Source organism: Triticum urartu, chromosome 2 (assembly GCF_003073215.2).
Source record: "Triticum urartu cultivar G1812 chromosome 2, Tu2.1, whole genome shotgun sequence".
Classification (NCBI taxonomy): domain Eukaryota; kingdom Viridiplantae; phylum Streptophyta; class Magnoliopsida; order Poales; family Poaceae; genus Triticum; species Triticum urartu.
Genome location: NC_053023.1, coordinates 686130496 through 686141569, shown reverse-complemented (window position 1 = coordinate 686141569; position 11074 = coordinate 686130496). Strand labels below are relative to the sequence as shown.

The following is an 11074-nucleotide window of genomic DNA, read 5'->3' as shown; positions in this document are numbered from 1 at the left end:
TTTTAGTATAAAGTTAGTACTACAAAGTTGAGTCACTTAATTTGGGACGGAGAGAGTATAATATTAAATCAATACCATTAGATTCACTATTGTACTCCCTCCGTTTTTATTTACTTCGCATATTAGAGTTGACTAAAGTCAAACTTCGTAAAGTTTGACCAAGTTTATAGAAGAAAATATAAATATTTACGATAACAAATTTATACTATGTGGAAGTACATTTGATAATAAATCTAATGGTGTTGATTTCTTATTGTATAAGTTAATATTTTTGTCTACAAACTTTGTCAAATTTTATAAAGTTTGACTTTGACCAAAGCTAATATGCGGAGTAAATAAAAACGGAGGGAGTATATACTTTCACATCATATAGATTTTTTATTGTGAATGTTCATATATTTTTCGATAAACTTGGTCCACCAAACATTTAGCCAAGCTATAGTCTCACTTGAAGAAAGGCTTCAGTTTTGTTCATCAAAAAACTTCAGTTTATTGTCATTGTCTCCACTTTCTATCTGGAGTATTTTCTGGCAGTAATAAGTTTTTGAATCCTTGCTGCCTTGCTGGCCACATCTGCACAACCATGCCTATGTAGCGTATATATATCCACAAAATTAGAATGCGGACTCATGCAACGACAATGCTTGTTTGCATCTCTCATTTACTTTGATACTACAGTGCCCCGATTTATCTCTGTTGCACTCGGTTATTTGTTCTTACAACGTCGACTTTGTGGCCTACTATGCACCTGTAATACATCGTGATGCTACATATTCTCTGGCACGCATTATTGGTTTGGTTGCCTACATGCTACCATTTCTAATCTCATCTGTACAGATGTATGCTACTGGTTGCAAAACAACAGATTGGGTTTATAAAAGCTTGATAGCAATTTGTGCAGGAGCCCACTTAACTACCATCTGCCATGACATACATATCTGCCGATACGAGTGGAGAGCATGCATCACATACAGTACACATGAAAAGAGCATTAATATTTTCTGCGGGAAGGCACTGACTTGTAGGATGAAGCATCAGCAAAGTGGCAAAACTTTTGATCCAGCTAGTATTTTCCATTTGAAACTTTTCTCACTTCGCAAAGTTTCATTTCAAACGTCGCTCACAATTGAAACAGCACTACTAACAACAACATATCACATCATAATGTTTTGCGCTTGCTACTGAGTATACCGAGGCAAGAACAGAGCTACAGATATGTACTGATCAGACGCCACTAGACCACGCACTCCTCGGCGCAGGGGCCGCCGCCGCCGCGGCACTCCAGGGCGGCGACGTGCTCGTCATGCATGGCCGCCAGGTCAGGGTGCCCGAACATGGCCGCGGCGACGGCATAGCACCCAAGCACGTAGACGAAGGCGAGGAACACAGCCCCGAACAGCTGGAAGTTAGCCAGCTGCTCGGCGCGTTCCACTGCGGCGCGGCTGTGGCACTCGACTTGGTGGCCGCTGGCATCTCGGTCGCACCCGGCCGGGAGCATGGGGCCGTACAGCGTGAGCGCCGTCTGGTAGAACCACAGCCCCTGCAGCGCCATGAGCATGCCGGCAGCGACGTCGACGGGGAAGCTCGCCGGCAAGAGCGCGCCAAGGACGGCGGCGAGGATGCAGAGGCCGATGAGGATGACGAGGAGGTGGTGGTAGTACCCCTCCAGCCCTGTGTGAGTGGCCGAGTGGTAGGAGAAGAGCAGGAATTCCGACGTGAACGCTGCCGCCGCCACCAGGCACAGCTCGCCGTCGGTCAGGGGCAGGTACCTGCGGTGATCGCCATTGCAGTGAGCTTATCACATCAAGGAAAATCTATCTGAGATGGTCATCAAAACTGGCTGATCATGTTTCTGAAATTGACAACAAATAAAATGTGACCTTTAACAAAAGATTATTATGCAAAGAAATCAAACATTACCAAATTTATGTCTCAGCTGGACTTTTGGTGCTACGAATTTCACGCAAATTCTACCAATTTTGAGCTATCTGAAGAATGGCATTACAATTTACACCAACTTAAAAAAAACTCAAGAACAGAGTTGACAGATCCACGGAGTACGGAGAAGGACGGCAACGCACCTGCTGCGCTTCTGGGAGAGGAGGGCGAGCGCGCCGAAGAGGAAGAACATGAGGAGCATGCCGGCGTGCTCGAGGTAGATGAGGCTGGACTCCGGGGCGAGCCCATCGCCGCGGCCGGCGAGGACGCCGCCGCCGAGCTCCAGGCACATGTCGAGGAACGTGCCGCCGGCCACCACGTAGAGCTCCAGGAGGCGGGGCGCCCCGGGGAGGTCGAGGGGGCACCACGCGCGGACGCGGAACGCCGGCGGGTCGGCGGCGAAGCGCGCGACGGCGGACCACACCCGCCACAGGCCCACCGCCAGGAACAGCGTCCCTGGCAGCATGTGGCCGTTAAACGACCCCATTTAGTCGGCGGCGGCGAGCAGGGGCACGGCAATGCCGGACCGCGCGGGGTCGGTTGATGGCCGGTGAATCGGAGGCAATGTGCGCCTGGGGGAAGAGAAGAGGCTGGGGGTTAGATGGATCGCCAGATCTCTGCGAGGATCCGAGACAGGGGAAAAAGGCAAAAAGCTTCCGTCGTTAGGTGCCGGGGGGTCCAAGATCAGAGAGAGAGACAGGACACCATAGTCTACTCCAGTCCAGTCCAGTAGCTTCGTCCTCCGACAGTGTTGCGCTGCACCAGCAATGCACTGCACATCTTAGAGATTCAGAGCTCCGACGAGCCATGTCTGCGTTTCTTGGCGTCCCAGCCGTATTTGGGGTCTGTTTGGTTACCGGCCACAATTTACCAAGCCAAAATTTGGCAGTCATAAAGCAACTCCAACGGACTGACTTAAACGGACGACGATTTTGTTCGCTTTTTTATTTATTTAGGTCGGTTAGACGGATACGGATGTCCGCTTCCATATTTAGGTCGGCGCGTGCGCCTAACGCTAGCCTGAGTCCATTTTGACGATGCAAAAACAAAATAAACGCATGCATATTAAAAAAAGAAATAATATTAATTAAACATTAAAGCCGGCCACGAAGACCGGCAAGAGTCCACGCGTCCATATTTGCATTTAAAAAAAATAAAAACAGCCTAAACTACGAGACGGCGCGCTGCCCTAGGCATCGTCGTCGTCCTCGGTGTCCTGAGGTCGATGAGCGTCGGCGCCGGCCCGGCCCAGGCGAACGCCGTGTTCCAGAGCGCCGTCATGTCGAGCAGTGCCGGCGCGGGGGGTGTGCGCCCGCCTGTACAGCCACGGCCTGGCGCGCCTCCTCCTCGGCCTCGCGCTGCTCCTTCTCGAGATCGCGCTCGAGCATCTCGAGGTACTCGCCGTCGCGGCGCTCCTCGGCCACCCTGATCTTGCGCCAGTGCTCGAGGTACGCCGTCTTCCGAGCCGGTGTCGCTCCCATCCAGACCGGCGGCGCGCGTGCCCACTTGCACACTATTCCTGTCCAGGAGTAGCGCTCGATGGGGGATGGCTTCGGCTCCCGCTCCAGCTCCGGCTTGATAGGGGACGGCGGGGCCACCGGCGGCACCACGCTGTCGCCCGCCGCGAAGAGGGCAAGGGCCTGCGCCATTGCCGCCTCGTACCGTGCCTCCTCTTTCGCCTCCGCCACCTCCGCCCTGCGCCACTCGTCCTCCTCGCTCTCCCAGTAGACGGCCGCAAGGGCCGCCTAATAGGCGTCCTCCGCCGCCTGGTCCTCCTCGCGGACGACGAGCGCCGGTGGCGGCGACCTCCGGTCGACCTCGCGCACGCCCCGTCGCCTCGCCTCCTCGTGCTCGAAGGCGAACCACCTCGCCCAGTTGGGCGAGTCGGTTGCGTAGGCGGGGTCGCGGCGCTGCTCCGGCGTCAGCAGCGCCCGCCGGCGCCGCACCTCCTCCGCGTGAGCACGAGCCGACCGCGACGCCGCCGACACTGGGATCCTATCTGAATCCAGATGTCAGTCGTGCGGCAGCGTCATGTCGGGATACGACAGAGGCTGGTGGTGCTGCCAGTGTCACTCCGCTGGTGCACTGGCACGTTCACGCGCTGCCTTTGCCGGCGAGGCGCCGGCGCCGGCGGAGGCGGGAGGAACTCCGAGGGGAAAGGGGTGGCGGGGGACTTGCCCTTAGCCTTGCTGCCGCTGGCGCCGGAGTAGAGGCCCATCTCGTTGTGGTTGTGGTGGCTAGGGTTTGTCGACGACGAGGGAGCAAAGGATGGCAGATGTGGACGACGAGTTTGGATGAGGACGGCCCCGCCGCACGGTCGGCTTAAAATAGGACGAGCGCCGTCGCTGACGCACGGGCCCGTCGTCATAAATTAAGCTGACCCGTGGGCAGCGGGTAGTTGGACAGCCGCCATGTGAAGACGCGGCGGACAGCGGGAAGGCGCGCGAAGCGTCCGTTCGGCATCCGCGCCGACGCATTTGGGGCGCAAATTTGGGCCGCAAATGCGTCGGCGCGGACGTGATTTGGATTTGGGCCGCCACTTTGTCCGCGTAGTGACGGTCTTGAGATTTTGGGGGCCCGGGACGAAACTAAATTTCGGGGCCCCTAGTATAAACAACATACAATAATATTAATTATACTTATATATGAAAATTTACATATGGACACTTGAATGCATCCAAAAAAATACATATGCAGAAATTATACATATTACTTTAAAAATTATATCATTTTTCGATGCAAACTCAATTCTGATAAGGTTCATGTCAATCTCTTCCAATAATTTCTTCTTGAGCACATTGATGCCAAGCTATTAAAATTTTCATTAGTCATTCTTGACCTTAAATAGTTCTTTAATAATTTTAACTTTGAAAAGCTTCGTCTTTCGATTGATGCCACCGTCAGATGAACTATAAATAAGACACAATATAATACAGACATTAGGATCACAAATAAATTCAGTGACATGCTCAAAAATCTCCATAGCATTATACCATCTGGCAATGTGAAATTTATAATCTTTAATAATACACACACCAATGAATTAACTGTACTCTCAAACACACTAACATTAATTCCCCTGATGTTGATGTCAACGGTTGAAGGATGCGAGCTATGCATCATGTATGCGAGGGATAAAATACTTAATTAGTAATGTACGTATAGAGGGATAAGAACAGTAATATAATATTAAACCCATTAGGGGTCGCGCAAACGGCGAGTAACCACAGGGTACACGTGTCCGTTTACTGTGCTAGCGATAGAAAAAAAAACCCAAGACGGGCAAGACCTAGCCAGGTCCCCTCCGCACGCCCCCCTTCTCGCTTGACGCCGTCGCCTTCTCTCCTCTCCCTCGATTATTCTCCTCGCGCCGCCACCTCCCCACGCGGCGCCCCTCCACCTCGAGCAGGCCGGAGGCGGCACCGATGGGTCGAGCCCCGCCATGGTGGTGGACCCCCGGAAGGGCAAGGAGCTCGCCGCGATTCCTTCTCCTCCGAGCTCCACGGGCAGCAGCAGTTCCTCCACCCCCTCCCACGACTACGCCGGAGGAGGCGCCGATGGGTCGAGCTTCGCTGTGGCGTGGGTCGACGGGAAGGGCAGGCTGTCCGCCGTTCCCTTTCTGGCACCTTTTTCCCCCAACCTCCGCGGGCAGCATCCTCGACTTCGCCTTCCCCTTCGCCTTGGGTCAAGCTCCACGGCAGGGAGGAGGATGATGGTGCCGAGGGACGTGATGGGGTTGTTCAACTAGGAACTGGAGTTCCACCATATCCTGCGACAGCAGCGGGCGGTTATCATGGAGGACGGTGAGGAGGAGCAGGTGATGAGCGTTCGTGATGTTGTTTCTTGGAGTTACTGGAGTGCGTTCTTGAGCGTTTCTTGGTTTCTTCTCAAGCAGGTGGAACCGTCGTACGCCAAGGACGTGCTCCCGAGAAAGGAAAAGGTATAGCCTGAATCAGGTCTTCTTGCTTGCTGGCTTGTGATTTGGAGTATGGAACAATGATTATTTTCTTGGTCAGGGTGTGGAACTGCGATCTCTTAAGTTTGTTGAAATCTTGGGGATGGTTTAGAGTAATACACGCTCAATCTTGGGCAAATGTTGGGGATAGTTTGATTAGGTATTTCATGATTATGGCTCGGGGTTCTTCTTGCAGTGCAGTCTGAATTTAGAGACGAACGAGCATCTTGTTGTGATTATTCGAAACTTTTCAAGATTTAAGTGTCCAGTCTTTTACTCAGTGTGATGGCATATTTTGCTGCAAGTGGAAAATGCAGGGAGACATGAGGATCATGTCGTGGCAACAAATCCTTAAGCCAAAACGAATCACTTTTCAGTGTAAATGACTCGTATTATAGCAGAAGTTAATCTGAATGCTTACACTGTATTACTTAACTTGACATACATTATTTAGATCCTCGGCCACTTTTATGCAAAAGCCTTTGATGGCTTACTCCACCCTGGAGTTTGGTCGAGAAGTTTGGGCCTTTGACCATCTGTTACCTAAACGTTTGAATCTGACTACAAAGCCTCGAAAGTCGAAACTCAGTTCATATAAAAATCGGCAAGAGTATAGAGGATTTCAACACTTTGCTCTCCTCCCATCCCCCTCGTCCCTCTCACAGGGGCGGCGGCGATGTCGGATCTACCCGTCTCGCGGGGCCAGCCCTCCCATTTGCGCCGTCACGCAAGGCCTGGCCGAGGGCAGCGAGTTTAGGGCATTTTTGCCCTGCATACTTTGTCGGGGTAAACTGTGCTAGCTTCCAGATTATTCATTTTCGTTTTACCCTATCGAAGATCAGCTTAGTTTAGTTAACCAAGCTATGTAGTGATGGTGCACATTTGTTCCTGATGTGAGAATGTAGATGTTGAAAATGGAGGAAATGAGATCTTAGGTAGTTAGGCGTGTGCTTGCAGTTTGAAGTAACACAAAGGAGATGGTGGCGAGTTGTTTGAGTCTGAAGATCATTTGTGTCTCTCTTCTCTGTTGCTTGTCGAATTGTAGAAGCAAAGATTAATGTGATGTATGTGAGGGGGCCATTGAAGTTACTTAACTGGTGAGAAGATGTGTGTAAAATGGAGGAAATGAGATCTTAGGTAGTTAGGCGTGTGCTTGCAGTTTGAAGTAACACAAAGGAGATGGTGGCGAGTTGTTTGAGTCTGAAGATCATTTGTGTCTCTCTTCTCTGTTGCTTGTCGAATTGTAGAAGCAAAGATTAATGTGATGTATGTGAGGGGGCCATTGAAGTTACTTAACTGGTGAGAAGATGTGTGTAAAATGGAGGAAATGAGATCTTAGGTAGTTAGGCGTGTGCTTGCAGTTTGAAGTAACACAAAGGAGATGGTGGCGAGTTGTTTGAGTCTGAAGATCATTTGTGTCTCTCTTCTCTGTTGCTTGTCGAATTGTAGAAGCAAAGATTAATGTGATGTATGTGAGGGGGCCATTGAAGTTACTTAACTGGTGAGAAGATGTGTGTAAAATGGAGGAAATGAGATCTTAGGTAGTTAGGCGTGTGCTTGCAGTTTGAAGTAACACAAAGGAGATGGTGGCGAGTTGTTTGAGTCTGAAGATCATTTGTGTCTCTCTTCTCTGTTGCTTGTCGAATTGTAGAAGCAAAGATTAATGTGATGTATGTGAGGGGGCCATTGAAGTTACTTAACTGGTGAGAAGATGTGTGTGGCACGGATTAAAAAAACAGGACATTTTCATCTGATTGTGCTGTCTTAATTCCAGGAGAAGATGTGTTGATTGCTGTAACTGGATACAAAGGGTGCTTCCCTTCCAGGATATCGACCAAGCCTGGCAGCTATGGATCCGTTCGAGGACCAACTTTGGTTCAAAGCCAGGTTTTGGGCATATCGCAGCGCAAGCGGAGGCAGATCTCAGTCAATGCTACTCCGGTTGATAATGCCCTGAAGCTTCCTTCAGTAACTGGTATGACTTGACGCCGGTGTTGTTTTGTGTTCAGAGAAGATGAGTTGTTGTATATTTTTTTTGTAGTTGTTGCAAGTTCTGCCATATCTAAATCCATAGAAAAAGTACCGATTGCTAGCTGTCTTGGAGCTGTTATAATTTGCACAACTATTTTTTAAGATTCATTTTGCTTACATTCATTTAGTGAAGCTCCTGCAGAAGTCAATATTCATTTGAGTGGTGACCAGTGTGCATGATTTTATTTACATTCATATTTAGTAAAGAGCTCCAGTATGTCAAGCTAGCTTGGTGTGAAATGATGAAAAAATGTAGCTGCAACTATGCACATGATGCAAGAGTTATATTTGTGCAGAGGTAGATGCAACTGTGCACATCAGTTGGCTGCCCTCTGTTACTATCTTATTTTTTGTTGAATTAACCAATACCAGAACACAACTCTATCCCACATGAACTCAAGTGTTATGTTGCATGCCATTTTCTGTTGTAGGAGGAGCAGTACACATAGTGAGAGTTCAAGAGAATCTGCTGAAATTGAGGTCACAACAGATGAGGTACATTACACTGACGTTTGTAATGTTTTTTCTGTAGGTTGTGTGCTGATGTTTGTAATGGTATGTGGTCCTGTACTTAGCAAGCCTATGATGCCAATTGAAATGACATCCATGTTAATTAATGCATGTCGATTGAGCTGGCCAGTAGCCAAAACGTGACTTCTTGATGACGAGCATTGTTGGACTCCTTCACTGATATTATTTGCCATGCTTTTATTTTTGCCATGCTTCATATTTTTGCCACGCTTCTACATATCTACCACACTTTTTATTTGCATTTACCTGCTGGTTTAGGCATTATATTATATGATTAAACCTCTCTTGATGCTAGATGTTTGATGTTTTGCCTCTTCGAAATAAAACAAGGGATTATGTGCTCGCATGTTTGTTAATTACCAGTAAAATTGTCAAAGTGTGATTTTTTAATTTTCATATATTGGATAAAATTTTCTGTATGATCTTTGTGTGCTTCTGTTCTTTCATCCGATTTGGCCATGTAGAACTAAGATTTTATTTATGATTGCATGATGGTTCAGATATTTTCTTTTGACGCTTTCACAATTCTACTCTCTCCATCTCATTCTGTCGCTTATCTTCCTCTTGCGCTTTGTTTTATCTGTTCAGTAGCTTGCTTGTGATCCATGTGCTCATTAACTCCATTCTCATGTGTTTCTATTTTTTTTCTCTGCGACAATGCTGACGAGCCATTCTCGTGTGAGTTAGTTTTAAATTCTCAATCTGACTGCATGATGGTTCAGATATTTTCTTTTCATTTGTGCTTTCCCAATTCTATTCTCTAATCTGTGTGATAACTAAGACTTCATATGTTTGGAATTCCAATTACTTTGTTGAGATTGAAGAAATTCATAACCTTGCTGTTTTTTATGTGAGCTTATCCTCTACCCTTATAGTAGCTTACAAAATTTCAATGTACTTCACTTTAATGATATAATGTACTGCCATGGGTGGTTGGGTTAAAGTACTATTTTATGTTGACAATCAATTACAGGCAACTCATCCTATTTGTTTTACAGTCTCATGTTCACATTAGTTTCTCTGCATGGAGACTCAGCTTTGTCGGTGTCACTTTCAGATCAACGGTCATGAATCAAAGTTAACTTCCTCTCTACCTATCATTTAACTGCAACAAAGAATTCGAGCCGGCACTAATACAACTGTCTGATGCTTTGCAAAGTAAGGATTGAGAATATGAAAGAGAACTTGCAATTCCATTCGTCAATGTGCAGTGCCAGGGAACCCATTTACATTTTGCAGGTATGTTCTGGTTCATACTTCTAAAATTTCGACTTATAACTTGTCGTTGCTTTCCACTCCATTTATACAGATGTCTGTTTGAGCAATTCATTAGAATTAATCACAAAATAATTTGCTTAAGATTTCATTTTCCATTTATACAGATGTCTGACATAGGCAGGTAACAAGCTAACAACGACATCAAGTTGTCGGTAGCAGCAACATCAATGGCTGCAGTGGACTTCGTCATCTCATCGGCATGCTCGCCCGCCACAGTACACCACTGCAGCTCCAGCGAGACGCTGGAGCTCATGGCGGCATTCACGGCGATGTGCCTCGTTCCGTACCTCAACTATCTGTATGCGCGATGGAGCGGGAGGGACGGTGTGCTCCGGATGGGATCCGGCACGGTCGGTGGGCTGACGAGGAAGAGGACCGGTGGAGGGGGGATTGACAAGGTGGCGCTGGCAGTCATGCTGGTGTTCATATTCAAGGCGGGGGCGGGTGATGGCTCAAAGGTTGGTAGCTTCTGTATACGTATTGCATCATTGTCTTGCCTTCTTGGAAGCGTGGGTGTTGCTTCAATTGGAACCGTTATTTTTTCCCATGACTTCCAGATGTAATCCTACTTGACTTTTGCATCAGTGATATTTGAAGTTCATCAAATGACTTTGTAATTAAGTTCATATAGTTGATATCTCGCATTTGTATATGCTACCTCTAACAGTATGTGCCAACAAGAGATGAACAAACTAGCTGAAGGGACGCTTTCCCAGCTGGCACCGCCGAGCTACCGCTCAGGCGGCGCGCCAGGGGTGCGCCCCAGCTGCTAGTACCTTCGATGAGTCGGCATCGGCCATCGGGCATTCAGCGATTTGTACTCGTTCGCGTCCGGCTCTAGAGCTCGACGGATCGGCGATGATGTGTGTGTGCTTGTCCAGTGCCCAAGGTGAAAGGGCAAAGCGTGTTCTGAATACTGGCTAGACACTCGAGCGATTGGGAGGCCCCGAAATAGAAATCGGTGAGACCACGTACTGCTGATCAGAATTAGGAACGGAATTTGAAGAAAATGAGCAGGGACGCAAGTTCTTATCGCGAACAGGACGGCTGCTTCTCCGCATCTAACCTCCTTGATTTTTCGCGAAGTGACGGCGGCGGTGTATGCAGGTTGGAAACTTGGAATTAGGTATGCCACATGATTTCAGGATGGCTACGTGATGGAACGTGGAGGAAAGTAGGAAACGAATCGCAAAAATAGAAAAGGAATATGAAGGCCTCGATACGTCGTCTGCCGGTGTCCACGCCTGGCCACGGCCCATGGTTTTCCTAGAGCAAGCCCACAGGCTATCTGGGGAGGGGCCCCTGGATTCGGGGGGCCCGGAGCGGTCGCCCCTCCTGCCC

The 11074-nt window shown here is 48.5% G+C and overlaps 1 protein-coding gene and 1 long non-coding RNA gene across 3 annotated transcripts; one reads left to right on the top strand and one right to left on the bottom strand.

The window, feature by feature from the left end:
- Window positions 1-1043: 1043 nt before the first annotated feature.
- On the bottom strand, window positions 1044-2701 carry LOC125534100 (transmembrane protein 45A-like). Its single transcript, XM_048697395.1, has 2 exons — window positions 2082-2701; window positions 1044-1769 (listed from the first exon to the last, which is right to left on the bottom strand). Exons 1-2 carry the CDS (start codon window positions 2423-2425, stop codon window positions 1235-1237), a joined length of 879 nt encoding a protein of 292 aa, XP_048553352.1. The 5' UTR covers window positions 2426-2701; the 3' UTR covers window positions 1044-1234.
- A 2456-nt stretch (window positions 2702-5157) lies between these two features.
- Window positions 5158-10412, top strand: LOC125539735. Of its 2 annotated transcripts, none has more exons than XR_007296974.1 (6): window positions 5158-5755; window positions 5834-5878; window positions 7668-7868; window positions 8356-8419; window positions 9454-9694; window positions 9838-10412. It is a non-coding gene; the product is annotated as an uncharacterized LOC125539735 (long non-coding RNA). The 2 variants fall into 2 exon arrangements; XR_007296973.1 differs by having other exon boundaries at window positions 5177-5755; window positions 9513-9694; window positions 9838-10409.
- The last annotated feature ends 662 nt before the right edge of the window (window positions 10413-11074 follow it).

What these genes read in the sequence shown, in the direction of transcription:
- LOC125534100 (XM_048697395.1), bottom strand. Translation starts at nt 2,425, where the DNA reads ATGGGGTCGTTTAACGGCCACATGCTGCCAGGGACGCTGTTCCTGGCG. An exon ending in CTCTCCCAGAAGCGCAGCAG is followed by an intron (nt 1,770 to 2,081) that starts GTGCGTTGCCGT and finishes CGATCACCGCAG; the next exon opens with GTACCTGCCCCTGACCGACG.